Source organism: Apteryx rowi, unplaced genomic scaffold, assembly GCF_003343035.1.
Source record: "Apteryx rowi isolate R43461 unplaced genomic scaffold, aptRow1 scaffold_28, whole genome shotgun sequence".
Taxonomy (NCBI): domain Eukaryota; kingdom Metazoa; phylum Chordata; class Aves; order Apterygiformes; family Apterygidae; genus Apteryx; species Apteryx rowi.
In genome coordinates this window covers 4243331-4258462 of record NW_020449196.1, presented here as the reverse complement: position 1 = coordinate 4258462, position 15132 = coordinate 4243331, and the positions used below count along the sequence as shown (strand labels likewise).

General features: G+C 37.4%; 1 protein-coding gene across 4 annotated transcripts in view; it reads left to right on the top strand.

Moving 5' to 3' along the window:
* The window catches only part of ADCY7 (adenylate cyclase 7), a 48760-nt gene that overhangs the window by 29100 nt on the left and 4528 nt on the right, over positions 1-15132 (top strand). For all 4 annotated transcript variants that reach the window (XM_026068799.1, XM_026068801.1, XM_026068802.1 and 1 more), the window contains 14 exons: positions 370-555; positions 1446-1489; positions 4094-4174; positions 4699-4771; positions 5617-5714; positions 6445-6529; positions 7606-7743; positions 8983-9045; positions 9865-9903; positions 11308-11462; positions 12767-12848; positions 13450-13605; positions 14335-14481; positions 14887-14994. In XM_026068799.1, coding sequence (XP_025924584.1) covers positions 370-555; positions 1446-1489; positions 4094-4174; positions 4699-4771; positions 5617-5714; positions 6445-6529; positions 7606-7743; positions 8983-9045; positions 9865-9903; positions 11308-11462; positions 12767-12848; positions 13450-13605; positions 14335-14481; positions 14887-14994 — 1455 coding nt within the window. The remainder of the gene's footprint in view (positions 1-369; positions 556-1445; positions 1490-4093; positions 4175-4698; positions 4772-5616; positions 5715-6444; positions 6530-7605; positions 7744-8982; positions 9046-9864; positions 9904-11307; positions 11463-12766; positions 12849-13449; positions 13606-14334; positions 14482-14886; positions 14995-15132) is intronic.

The window sequence follows — 15132 nt, the reverse complement described above, 5'->3', positions numbered from 1 at the left end:
CTAGCTCAGGAATTAGGAGCTGTATGCCCATGCTGTTGTGCTGACTGCAAGGAAACTGTTTATAAGATCCTGGGATCTCTTGCATCATCATAAATCAACCAGGAAGCTTGAAAGTTGCACAGCTTTACAAGCAAAGACTTGTAAAGGCAGTTCAAGCAAATTCATTAAGTCATGATTTGCTTTAGCTCATATTAATTAAATGAGATGAAGGAAGCAGGGATGGCTGATGCATTGCTGACACGTTTAGAGTCCTACTAAATAGTTAGACAGTTTAGCCCTAAAACTACTCCTGTAAACAGTTAATAGAGCTTCATTTGTATGTAGTTTGTATCATTTTCTGATTTGTAAACGAATGTCTTTTTCTGCTAGTCCAAACAGTGTGTGTCAAATAATCATCTCCCTAAAACAAGAGTTAATGATGGGCTGAAGATGCGAGCRTCTGTCCGGATGACACGGTATTTAGAGTCCTGGGGAGCAGCCAGGCCCTTTGCCCACCTGAACCACAGAGAAAGTGTGAGCAGTGACTCCTCGACTTCACAGGGAAAGCGAAGAAAGGTGAGGTTTGAAGTAATAATTGTCACCTGACAGTTGCAAGCTATTCCTTGGGTCTGTAGTATGAAACTTGATACCTGAGACGGTTTTCGTGGATGAATTTCTGCCCTTATTTAAGTATATAGTATATGTGTTAAGTATAGAAAACTAAGAAGGCATTGGTGCAGTGATTATTTCTGTCAAAACTTAAACTATAGCATTCAAACTCTGCTAATATCCAGCATGCTGTGTTGGTAGTAAATTCTCAAAGTCAAACTTTGAAACTATCTTTTTTTTTGACATTTTTCAATCCTGAGGTTCTGCCTGCTACATGGGTTTTTGKCAAAAAGATGATTTATCCTAGCCTCTAGATGCATTCAGCATTTACTTAAAATGTTTAGAAAATAGAGTCCCTCCAGATGTGCCATCTGTGCCAGGATTTTGTCAGTAAACAGTTAAACTCATTTCTCCTTGTCTGCCTTATCTGGAAGCCGGGAGGAGACGTGTTTCCTTTCAGGTGTGCTTCTAAGGCCCAGCAAGGCTGTGCTTATCTCTGTGACCAGACAACAGTAGTAAATTTTAAAATGAAGTATTCCTCCATTCACGTTTGTACAAGTGGTTTCCAGTTTACTTGTCTCTGCTGATCTTAGTTATTTTACTGCATGGAGGAAAATGAGAGATGTCAAATCTGTTCAATTATGTACTAACAATTTTTTGTCAGAAAATGCCAACTTGTCGAAGCAGAAGAGGTTGCTTGGCAGGGAGGTTGATTATGATAACCATTTCGTATTTGAGAATGGTTCTGGACTTTTGTGTATAAAAATGGTTTTGGCCRCTTCTTGTACTTTATTTTCAATCGTAGCCTTCAATTGAGTAAGTATGTAACATATTCTTAATTCCTTGTTTGTTTTTAGGAAATACCTTTGTGTTCTGCTGGGCGCCAGAGGACTTCAGATAGGTTGGTCCACTACTTTCATTTTTTTAACCTATCATCTTGTGCTCCTTTTGCAGTTCAATGTACTGTAAGCATGTGACCTTTTGGTTGATTAATGACTGTTTGGTACTCTTACACTAGAAAGGTTAAGCTAAGCTGAATCTTTGGGCTTTTAAAAGGCTTCTCAGTTCACCTTTGTTATGGTTAGCAGTTTCTGACYGGAGCTTCCCCTGTCCCCTTCATCTTCCTAGCCCCTTACTCCTTTGGATTGCATTTTGCTTGATGGTCTCTAGCAGGACGGAGGGGATAAGGGAAGTATTGAGGTCTAAGCAGCAGTGAAAAAACAAGCCAGAACACCTTGTAGGCTGTATATGTGTATATACTGTAATGGTGTGTGCTACCTCAGCTTTTAGTTTTCTTATTGATAAGATGCCTTTTTTTGTTTGCAGTATTAGAGAATAAAATAAGTATGCTACAATATAATAAATATTATAAGTAAATATGTATTACTTGTATCTTACAAGATATATCCTTGGTTAGTGTTATCGGTGTATATTATGGTAGTGTAATCAAGAATTGCTGCTGTATGTACGAATAGTGAACTCCTTGGTACAGGTACCATTTTAGCTAAGTAGATGATTCTCAATTATAAAACATTCATTCAGTCTGTTGAAAGAAATATTGCCTTGAAAAATACATGGTTTGAACTACTAGAGAAAGGCTTAGTAAAGTGCTTATGGTTGTACATGTTCATCTGCCAGTTTGGAGCTCTCTTGTTTAATTTTTCCCTGTAGGTTATGGTAGCCTACTTACATACTGAGGAAAGTATGGTCATCTCTAGTAATTCTAACAGTGTAGTTGTAAAACCGTGTTCATTATCAATGTTTGTTTTCTATGCACCTTAATTTCTATTATCATAGTAAGCTCTTGTTGTTGTTTTCTGACAGTTTTACTGAAGATAAGGTACAGCTGTCTAGCTTGTGGCAGAATTGCAAGGTTACCTGACCTGACTTGGGAATCACAGCACATTTTCGGTGTCTATTATACAGGCTTCCAATTCAGTCTAAACAGAATAAATTGTAAAATCCTGCATTTTAAAGTTATATTTATTCTTAAAATGACTCTTAGTCATGCTTAAAATCTCTGTTATTTACAAAATACTATCTTTTAATGCAGGATTTAGCAGGAAATGTTTCACAAAAAACACCACTTCTGTATTCTTGACCCATGTTAGATAAGCTTCCCACCTCCAACTGCAGCATAAATTTGTCATGTTATAATAACTTATGGCATAGTAGAGTTTGGTCTTTTCGATTTCTCTGGTAAATAAAATAAATATCAAAGACAGCTCAGCATGAAGAAAGGCTTTCTTCAGAATGATTTTATCCTGAACGGTTGGCCTGTTTGCTGCCAATCTGCCAGAAGTATTGCATGAAATGCGTCTGCCTCTTAGGAAAGATGGATTTACAGGAGCAGCTTATGTGCCTCCTCACCTGTAATTCCTTGAACAAGGAACATAAAACGAAAGGGACCTCCTTGGGTGCGAACACCCAGCCCTCCGCAGCGCCTCAGGATGAGCCGGGGCCTCCCGCGGCTGCCGCCGCACGCTCGGCCAAGAGCTGGGGTGGCCACGGCTCCCGCTTCGCCCCACCGCAACTTCTGCCCTCTCCGCTCCCCGCCTGAAGCAATTCAGGCAGTAAAGCCAAAGGAATCGCTAATCCTCCCCTCGATCAGCTCTGACGGAGCTTGGCAGCCGCTTTGGTTTAGAAAACAGCCCCGTTCCTTTAAAAAAAATATGGGACTCAGATATTTAGCTCTGTAAGGCTTTCTCAGGCTTCCTGCAGCAAAAGGTATTTCTGTTGTTGCGTCATCCCAGACACTTTTTCCCCCCGAAGCAATTCCTTAGCTAATCAGCACCAGCCTGTTGGGTTTTCTGACAGTGGGGCCCTCTCCTTGCTTAGGTACTTAACGAGCCCRTACTCTTCATTATATTGTTTAACTCTTACTAACCCCCACGCCTCCCCTTCACCGGTTATCCAGAGTCTCTTGCTGCTTACGAACTCCAGTTTTGAGCCTAACTTTACTTGTAGCCAGTTGGGCTCATTTGTTGTCAAAATGGCTTAAATACCATTCCCTTTTTATTCCCGAGTTTGTCATCCTTCTAGAATTATGAGTACTTACAGTCTGCCTTTTTATAAGTTAGTGAAATAGCTGTGAAACGGGATGCAAAAATTGAGGAATTCATAGTTTCCTCTTTGCTTTTTCATGCTTTCATTATCAGCACTAGCAAGTGTGCCTCAACTGCTTGTTTGAGTTCTCTGTCAGAGTTTTGCTAGAGTTCATGTGTGTTTGTACTTGGCATGTGTTTGACTTCAGTTTGTAAGAAAAAGGATAATTATTTTAAAATGCTTTTCTGATTTTGGAAATAGCCTGTTGTGATTTTAATGTATTTTAGGATACTTGCATTGATCAAAAAGCTTTGTTTAAATGAGATAAACATGCTTAATAATTTCACTGTACTTAAATTTTGCTWTGTATATAAGAGATTTGGATAAACAGGAATTATATCTGTGAGCCGTTCCTTGTTTCTGAAATGCATTTATGACATGGACTTTGTATTGCTCTTAGAAATTCATCTCAGAAGGGAAGGATAGAGGAAGATATTTATGATGAAATGATGTCAACCATTGAGGGCCTCAGTTCAACTAAGTATGCACTATTTTATTTTTTCTTGATCTTGCTTTTCTTCAAGAATAATCTGCAGTCTCAATTTTAAGTCTAGATGCAAAATTTACTTCTTAGAAATAAAAAATTACCAGGCTTTAGTCTTGTCCTTTTTTTTTTTTTTTTACTTACTGTAGTTCCTTCTTTTTTTTTATTTGAATATAATGAGATTATTACTGCTTTGTTACAACAAGGAGTCAATGGCTAGTAGAGTTGTTCGGTGGGGGTATATTACTATGAAGTTTTCATACTTTTTTATATGTAAAATTCAGTACACTAAGAAGGCTTTGGGTTGCATTTTGCATGTGACTGGCAAATGCTGCCATYTCTGGAAGCTGCAGATCAGTCTGTCAACTCCTGTAAAAACGTAGCGGGGACATGCTAGGAGCCACTAGGCTGAGAGACACGGGGAGCTTCCGGAGCTGTCGGCTGCCGGCTCGGCGCTTTGCAGGCAGTCCGCCACCGGTCTGTTGTGCGCGTTTTGTGAACTGCCTGTCTCTTTGATGCAGCCCTTGGTGCGGCAAATCTGATGACTTCTGTGGATTCTCCCTGATTTTTGCAGAACCTGGGCTTGAAAAAGAGGTTGGTAAGAGCAAAATAATCATTTTTGGTAGYCTTTTAAGGCAGCATCAGTCACTTTAAGTGACTTTAAGACACTTAAGTCACTTTAAGGCAGCATCAGAATACCTTTGAAACAATCTATTTTCATTCTTGCCCTGGATTCCCGAGASGACTGCAGATCCCAAGAGGTCTCTGATAACTGGTGGCAAACAGAGCTCATGATTCATTTGAGTTCGGCCCTGCCCCTTGATAGCGCCAATTCTGTGGATTGGAGGAGGCTGCCTCTAATCTGCGGTTAAATTCTTGCAGTAGGGGAGTTGGTAGGAGCTTGGCCAGCCTTACTATGAACAACTTCTTTCAGAAGAAATGAGACATTTTTAAATGATGTATCTCTACCTCCATAGCGAAACGCTTTTGCTTTCTATCTTTCTATGGTGGYTTCATTGGAAGTGTAACACCATTATTTGTTAGGTAGAGGACATTTCCTGTTTGAATAATGTTCTTTATGTTCAGTACGTCACAGCACAGTAAATTAATTACTGGTTTATATATTTCAAATTTACTTGTGTATGTACTTTTTATGTGGATTTTGATTAAGTGTGGCTGTGAAGTCCTGATTTACATACTACTCTGTGGCAGATTTCCCGCCAGGTTTGAAATAGATCCTTTGGACCAGGCTGTTCTTGCTGGCAGCCAGTGTTCATGTGAATTTTTTATTTGATGCCTGTTTTCTTTTGTTCTCTCTTAGTTTATGTATTTGGGTTTAATAGTACAGTGTAAATTAGCATATGTATGTAATCACAAAAAAGTAATAGCATTAAAAAAACCCTAGAATTATCCTAAGATCATTTTAATCTGTTTTTCAGTATCGCACCATTCCTATTCTAAAACTGAAGAGTTACTTTGCGTGTGCCAGTTTTGTATTCCTCTGTATATTTCTGATACAGATGTTTATAATGCCAAAGTAAGTGTCAGTATTTTAATGTTCTATAATTTAACTTAAGCTATGGATAAAGTGAAACTCTCACATGCATGAARCTTAAGTCTTTTGAAGTCTCTGAGCATTTAGGCATAAGTATATGTTTCTTAATTATAATCTACCCGTTAATGAAAGAGTGCATTCATGTTGTTGGCGTAAGAGCCCTGATACCCGTATGAAAATAAAATMGGAATATTTCCTCAATATCATGTTTGACTGCTTGGTATACACAGAGGGATGATCAGTTAAGTGAGGAATACTGTTTTATAAGAATAATTGGCTGTAAGCACATTGAATGAGAATGAAGAATAGGAAAATGGGATTAGGTAGTTAAAATGTGCTCAGTGATCCTTTTTCCTGTAGAGACGCACTGAGGGAACTTGCAGCTTCTTCTCATACCTCTGAGGAAGCAGCTGTTTGATGTTTCTGAAGTTTATGGCATATTTGTTTTTCATGGCTGCTAGGGTGCAATTTGCTCATGCTTTACACATGGGGCAATAGTGCAGGCGGTCACCAAGGGGATGGAATATCTTAAAGTTATATTTGTGCAACAGAACAAAAATGCCTGTGCAAYGTTGTGATTGTTCAGTGCTATAAGAACTACTCTGTTTAATTCTCGAGAAACACCCTTAGCAAGTATTAGGCTGATGAAGTGCAGTTTCAGATATGTTTTCATTTAACACCGTTTTGSTTAATGCTGCTCTCTTCTGTTTAGAACTGCAAAACTAGGGATTTCCTTTGGTGTTGTCGCAGTCATAATTACACTTATTTTGTTTGTGTGTTTTGCTGAGAAATGGATGGTAAGTAAAAAATATTTCCTTTTCTCAAAAAAATTTCCTGTTCTCAAAAGTGAATGGATGCAATTTGGCAACTAAGTCTATATTTTAGAATGAATAATTAAGCTATTAATTTCAAGGGGAGGTAGAGGAACTTATAGCCTCAGGTTACCAGAACTTTTCATTGCCCAAAATAGAGATTTAGATGCTGAACTTCAGATACTCATGTTTGAAAATTCTTAGTGCAATTCCTATGTGTTATTTCAGTATTATTTGGGTTCCAGAATAGGGGGTGGRAAGGAGGAGGAAGGTATTATCATGTGCTTCTGTGGRTGTTTTTTTGTTTTGKTTTGGTTTGGTTTTTAAGCCAGATTTCTCAGAGTTTTTAAATGTTTGTCCTTAATAATTTTGGTTGTAAATCCTGTGGTTTTCTATACTGGAACCAATATTAAAATCAAAAGAAGTATGAATGCAAGATTCGTTTTTATAAACATTCATAAAGCCCCATGGAAATTACAAACATGTGAATAATTTATTGGCAGCACTTCCATAGCTGTTAGATTTCCAAATGCACCATTACATCAATTAGGACACTTTGTATTTGGATTTCTTTTCCTYTGCATTATTAAATGTATACAATTACTGCTTAAATATAAATAAATATAACAGTCTACAGTGATGTAGAGTTTAACTATGTAAAATAAAAAAGTCCTTCTCAGTCCAAGAAACAGCTGGGGTGGGGAAGGGGAGAGGGAAGGGATTTTGGAGATGTCCTTAGGCTCATCAGATCTGCGTTGCGATAGAGCAAGGGTGAGAGTGAATTCTGAAATTCTCTTGAGACGGTTCTACCATCACCTTATTGAAGAGCAGTGATGGTCTCCCAGGAAAACTGCTGCTGCAAGATCTTTCTCTTACAGAGCCAGGTTCAAGCCATGTAAAGACAAAAATACCCCACTTGTATTCATTGCACTCTGAGTCTTCACTGCAGAGTCTTGACTCTCTCTTGTACAATGGACAAAATATTTTTATGTACAAATATTTCTTCCCACATATGAAAGTCTGTTATCCTTGTTATTGAAATAAATTAATTTTGTTTACAGAAGTGCTGCTCAGAACAGTGGCCTTTCTTGCGCCATCTTTGTGCTGTCTCAGAAAAGGTGGAAACAATGCCTTTGCTTAGGCTTCCTTTAGCAATCATCACCATAGGTGCCTTGCTGATTATAGCTATTTTTAATTTGGTAAGTAATTGTATTATCTTCATTCTGTGAACTTATTGTAATGTCCATAGTTGGAGCAACTTACTGTATTCTTTTTATCAGTACTCTGCTTTTTGCTGCTTTTTCTAATGTCTGATTCCCACCTGAGCTGACTTAMACAAAGATAGTGCACATGTCACAAAAGAAAATTCAAAGGAAAAATTCCCAGTTTATAAAATAAAAATTCATTTGATAGGTTTCAGTTCTATTTTACATCACCTGCTCTTTACTTTCAAGATAGCATTTTTAATTACTGTTGGTTATAACTATTAGCACTAAGATGGTCTTCCAATTTTTTTTAACGTAGGATTGAATGTTTGGTTCCAGTGGATAGAAGTTTTATCAAGTACACTGCGCTACTTGCTGCACTAGCTAATAATAATACAGATGGGGGAGGGAGGARTAAAGCTTGGATCCCTATTCAGAAATGAAGCCGTTGTGGTATAGTTATTGCTAGACTGCGCAGGGTTAACTCAACTCTTGATCCTGCAGGTTTGGCGTTGTGACCCGGTTTTCATTAAGATACAAACTGAGTCTGTCCTTTAACTTTAGTCTGAGTATTGTGTTGCATGGAGGTCCCTCCATTTGAAAAACAGAACTCTTTGGAGTAACCTCATGCTCAAGACAACTCTTTTTGTTTTAATTTTTTAAAGCAAGCTTTATGTGAGACTTCATGCTACCAGTTAAACCTATCTGATGGCTACCTGCTGCTAAAAGGGATGCCCTTGCCATCCCTTGTGCTGRGTCTTCCGATTCCAGGAGAAGTTTATTCTGAAAGCTATGCTGCAGAAAACTCCTGATTCTTCTGTAGGGTTGTTTTGCTGCTGGCTTGGCTCTTTGAACTGACTCACAGTGGTGTCATGTGAACACCACCAGAGCCAGCCCAAAAGGAAGAACAGGAGCAGCAGCTGTGAGCTGGGGAGAGATAGCAGAACCACACGTTTGTGCCGAATAGCTGTTAGAGTAGCTTGGCCATAATGTTAACTTCACCTCTGATTTAAAAAATAAGTAAGAAAACACATGGCAATTTTCACTTTTTCCTTGTACCTTGCATGTGCATGTATGTATAATAAAGCTGTATGGGACTTCATTATATTTTAACATCTGTATTGCAGTAGCACTGAAAGGGCAACCAGGTCAGGACTTGTACAATGTCTGGAGAACAAACTTGAATGACTATCTGCTAACCAGCTTGTATATTTTTTCTTGCTAACAAAACAGACTACTGAAGGAAACAAGCCTGCAAACGCTACTGGATCAAATGACCTGTATGCCGCCACCTCTGTGAGTAGAGTACTGTCTTCATTTCCAAGATTGATTTCATCTTGGATGGTGTGTGTAATATTGAGTGATGGCAGCATTTTGAGATCTTTCCATCTTTTATATCTATCTTTTTATAAAGATAGAATTTTAAAATATTGAACACACAAAAATTTACTCCTGCCACAAGACAGTTTCGGCACTTCTGCTAATATTTGCTATCATTAGCCATGGTTTTACTGTGTATCTTCTAGGGATTTTCAAAAGTCTGGACTACTCATGGATGCAGCTGAAGTCTTGACTTGATTTGGTTACTCAGCACCTTTTAAAATTTAGTGTTCTGAGGAGATTATTTTAATACAAAACAATTCAGTTTATGCTGTAGTCCTAATACTGATCTTTTCTTACAATGTTAGTATATAAGAGCTTAATTCTTGTTCATACTGCTGTATTTTTTCATTGGGTATCATAAGGGAAAAACAGGGCTATATATTAAAAAAACAAAACAAAAAAAACCCAACTCTCTTCTAAATAATGTTTAGCATCTATTTAGGCATAGATTTAGCACTCACTATAACATACGAAAGGATTATTTCTGAGGATTTCAGTTTTTAGCTCTTTAGTTTCAAAGCGGCATTCTGTTTTGAGTCCATCCAAATGTTTGGGATGCTCCTGTGTCCCCTCGCCCCCAGCTGTCAGTGATGGAAATGTTTTTGAACAACGTGCAGCAGGTTGTGTGAGGACCTTGTCATTCAAGGYCATATGACAAATGAGAAGTTGCACATACATAATGCATATTTTACTCACCTGGTAATTTTCTGTTCTTGCATGTCTGTAAATCAGCCTTTTGGAAATACAACTGAATATTGCATCGAGGAAACTGTAAGTAGTAAATACATATACTTCCCAAATTAAAACCCAGGTCTTTGAATACTGTGTGTAGTTTTGATACCTGGCAGGTTCTTTTGCTGCTTTTAAGTATTTGAGAGCATAGAAATTCTTCATGATATCAAAATGTTCCAATTGCTGTTGCTGTGATGAATAAAGTACAGCTTTGCATCTCACCCTTTTGGAARTTTCAGACATAAAAGTTGATCTAGAACTTTGAGAAAAAGCGGTAGAACAGGATGATGTTTTTGGTCACGTTTGAGAGGTGAGAGCTGTTTTGTTGATCCTCGTAGGCATCCTGATAAATGGCACGTAGACCTGTTCTGTGGTTCTCTACGTAGCCATTTCTGTTTCAGGGGKTTAACTGAAAATGGGGGCATTTGCTACCCTTTGAATAGCAGACTCACAGCCTTTAGGATGACAGAGTTGGTACAATTCATTATATCCTATGCTCTGATTCCAAGTTACCCTATAAATTGCTCTAGTTTCATTGATTTCAGCAGAAATTTTAAGAGTTTATCTAAGAACCTCCCAGGGCTCTGTGATATGCCTGTCTGTACGGTTATGGGTGAAAAAGTATGATAATTTGATGCCTTGTGCGTAAAGAGAACTATACACTTGCAGGGCAAAAGCTGAGGAAATTGTGGAGGTGACTGTGGACTCAAATACGCCAGCTTCGCCTCTTACCATGTCGCTGTGGCTGTAGAGAGCAGAGCAATCCTGTCTGCACAGTGCACTCTGCAGCAACTGCGCTTTAATGCCATCAGCTGCACGCTGACCTTAGCCACCAGGCCTGGAATGTGATTTGTCTAGGAAACTTTTCATTAACTTCATTAGATAATGACCCTGCTTGATAACGCTTATTAGCATCACAGTCCCTAACAGTGTAAGGAAGGCATGCCTCACGTTGGGGAGCAAGCCCTGCCCTTCTGCCCSCTCCATGGTACCCGTGGGGCAGATGGGAGGTTGCACAGGGAGCACTGTCAATACAGGACCAGAATTCCAGAGTTCCTGGCTCACAGCCTAGTCACTGGACTACGAAGCTGCTTTAAATTAGTATTTAACTTTAAATAAATAGCTGTTTAAATTAATAGTCTTCAGAAGATAAGTCCCCTTCTCAGCGTTCATTTTTATCTGGTATTGCTTGTGTTTGCACCTGATGTTTTTTGTTTAAATCCCCTTCTTTCTCTTTAACAAAAAAAAAAATCAGTAAACTAAAAAAAGTCATTAAATCCCTTTTAGTGCAATTAATAAAGGTTTAATTGTATTATCAACTGATTTTAATTTCTTGTATTTAAATGATGATGGTCATGAACGTAGAGCATTTACTACTGTTTGAAAGTCTGTTACATGTAAAGCCTGAATTATGCAACTGCTCTTTAAATTATTCTTCTACAGTATTATACTTACTGCTGCATACTAGCGTTCATTGCTTGCTCCGTGTTTCTCCAAATAAGCTTCGAACTCAAAGTTCTTCTCCTGTCCATTGCTGTGACTGTTTACCTCGTCATTTTTAATACCCTTCAGCATAGGCCCACTGTGAATGATACCAGGTACAGTGCAAAGTTTCTTATAAGAGACAATAGTGTTCCACTAAAGGAGRTGTAAGATTTTTGTACATTTTTGGATTTTTGAAATAGAAAAATCATGGAAGTCAGAAAGCATTACAAAGCTTTTTATAAAGTTAATGACACAGAAATCTTACTAGACCATATCACCTTAAGAAAATTTTATTGGAAGAAAAATAGTTAGGTTTTATTTTTTCTAAAAATAAATAAATAAAACCCTGCCATGAAATGAGATAATGGCTCCAGAGATGTCTGGAAGCTTAGCTTACACTGAAGACTGTAAGAAGGAAGGGGAAGAATCTCAATCTTTTAATAAGGTTGATAAACTACGAAGTGAAGCCTTGTTAAAGGTCCGATGCTGAAGCTGTGCTTGCCATGCATTGCTAGTCAATATTCTGGTTAACTCTTCATTTACTTACTTCAATAACTACACGTACTTTGAARAGTAACAGTAACTTCTCTGATCTAACTGAAGTCCAATAACTGTAAAAATTATTTTATAAATCCTATGTGGAAGAATTATACTGTTCACTTGCAAGTCTGTTTCTCAAATTTTCAGCATATTCTCATAGATGAAGATTTGGATAAATTTATTTTGCAGAGGCTAACTGTGAGCTGAGCATAAAACAAAACAAAACAAATTAGCTCTTAATTTGGCCTCTTAATCCCAGGCTGTTCATGTCACAAGAGCAATTTAGTTTGATACGTTAAGTTAGTGAAAATGAGTAGATGTAGTAGGAGAGACTGATCTTATGAAATATGAATGGCCTCTCAGATTTGTGTGTATATATATAATTTTTATATAAAGGTGTATGATTTTATATGCAGGTGTGATTTAATGAATGCAGGTGTGATTTAATGACTGGCTTTGTTTTATCAATTAAGGTTTTTTAATCTTCTTCCCTTTCACAAATAAGAAAGTTCTTTCTAGTTCAAGGTTTTGTTGGCTATGTTTCTGCGGAGGTAGTGTGGGGAGGAAAGGTGCACCTTAGTGCAATGGAAATTAAGATGGCTCCACGTTTACTTGAACACCTCACTGCAATAACTACTTAACAAGGTTTCAGCATGCATTTTGTCCATATGTTAAATGCAGTTCATGTACTGAACTGAATGATAATCCTTTCTCATTATCAGGATAGGACCCTTCACCAGACAGCCACTGGCACAAATAGATGATGCCAGTGTTGGTATTTCTGAAGAAAGGCACCCTCTCCCCGCCCCACCCCTTAATGATGTGGACTTTTTTTTTAAAGGATCCAAATGACTTGGTATCGCTTTCTTGTTTTCAGGTTTTTCATGAAAGAGCCRAGAATAATGACTAATTTATATCTGGTTCTGTTTTACATAACCCTAATTCTACTTGCAAAACAGGTATGTATTTAAAAGCAATAGGTTAGTTCATTTTTACTTGCTGCAAGTAGATTTAAACAAAACGCAAAAGTATTGTTAATTTAAATTGTGCACTAAATTGGTATGTATTTTTATCTTCTTTATTCTTGTACTTAGTTGTAGACAATGCAGAAATGTTTTCTGTGAAATGGCAGGAACTTYCTCACATTTTTCAGTAGTGTTTGTATTCCAAAAGTCAGAATATTTTAACTTTTCAATTTTCCACTCTAATGGAACTCCAGAAATTGGAAAGCAGAATTTATATGTAGGATCCACCTGTATTTATAAGCCATTTTTCATCCTCTATCTAGGCAATAACTCAAGATAAAAATAATCACTGTAATATTAAAATATGTCATACTTGTAAACACACCTGAAATGACCTGAATGGCATTCATTCATGCTGACTGCTTTGCATTTTTCTGACCTTCATTCTTGAAGCACTCTTTTCATAACTATTCATGTTCAAAATGTCTTGAAGAAACTTTATTGCTACTATTCCTATTTTGAATAATTTAAGACTAATATATTTTTCAGTGAGATGATATATGGATTTAATTTATCATATTTGGGTTTTTTGCAGATTGACTATTACTGCCGACTAGATTGTCTGTGGAAGAATAAGTTTAAAAAAGAACATGAACAGTTTGAAACGATGGAGAATGTTAACAGGCTTTTGCTGGAAAATGTACTTCCAGCACACGTCGCTGCCTATTTCATTGGTGAAAAACGAAATGAGGTAGGCTTAATCTCTGCTATATGAAGGACAGTAAATTGGACCTCTGTAACACAGGACATCATGCTACCAGGCACAGAGAAGATTGTAGGATTCTGCACACATGTTGTATCTTGTTTGTATACTAGGACCTTTGTAAAGCCAAGAATCTGGTACCCACATGGCCTCCAAAGAAATGACAGCTTTTATTGTCAATCTCTGAAATCTGTTCTAAGAAGTAGTTGTTCAGCTTTGGGACAGCGTTTGAGTTTGGCAGCTATTTAGGAAGGATTTACTGCTTTCCAAAGACCATATTTTACTAGAGCAGATAGGCTTTCTTTTTAAAAGTAGTTAGTTAAAGGACCAGATAATATCTCCTTGGTTACAACCCCAATGGGAAAAGTTAATTGATAATGATTCTTCTAAGACATCTGTCTTATTCTGCCAGCACTGTAGCAGAATAAATATTGCTAATTTCTGTCCAGAATAGATGAGAATTTTGAGATACACAGATAACTCAGCCTTTCTGTAGGCAAATCGCCTTTGTTAACACTTCTGATTAAAAAAAAAAAAAGAAAAGAAAAAAAGAAAAAAAAGGGACATATATTACTTAAGTTAACTTTATTACTTTACAGTGCACTACAGGATAACTTCATAGAAAAAGTGTAATTTGATTAGTGATAGCAAACAATGATAGTTTTCAATGGTGGAGGGTAACTGCTGACAATGTGTAAATACATATTTTTCCTGTAGGACTGGTATCATCAATCTTACGACTGTGTGTGTGTCATGTTTGCATCAGTACCAGATTTTAAGGTGTTTTATACTGAATGTGATGTCAATAAAGAAGGCCTGGAATGCTTGCGGCTGTTAAATGAAATCATTGCTGATTTTGATGAGGTAATTAAGTTTCCAGAAAAAATGGACTGGATTATGTATTTACTTTAAAATAAAATGTTTCACTAGATCTGTGAGCATGGGGGGGGGGGGAAGGTGTTAGGCTGAATTCTGAGCTCAGCCCTGCAATCCTGGAAGTAAAATATATTCCTAACCGAAGAGGTTTTTTAATTACGTCATCTGATGCATTAGTAGTATGGTTTGAAAAAGTCTTGAATTTCAGAACTTGTTTCATTTCTCCTATGAGCTGATAGAGCAAATACGCAGTACTTTCTTATCTAACCTTAATGTGATTAATGATAGTACTCCTAGAGATGCTTAGTGTTCATTGTAGAGAATACAAGATTTTTGGTTAAAAACTGAAATATGGTATTAGTATCAACTTCTACTCTTCTTCCCTTTAAACAGCTGTTGTTAAAACCTAAATTTAGCGGTGTTGAAAAAATCAAAACCATTGGAAGCACTTACATGGCAGCAGCTGGTCTCAGTGTTACACCAGGCCAAGAGAGTAACCAGGTATGTTTTCTCTGAAGTCTCCCATCAGTATGATACATGGGCGTATGTGCATTTCACATTAACAGAATGTAATGTGATAGAAAAGAGACAGTGAGTTACCAAGAGTGACTTTCTGAAACGTGGAAAAAGGTGGTAAGT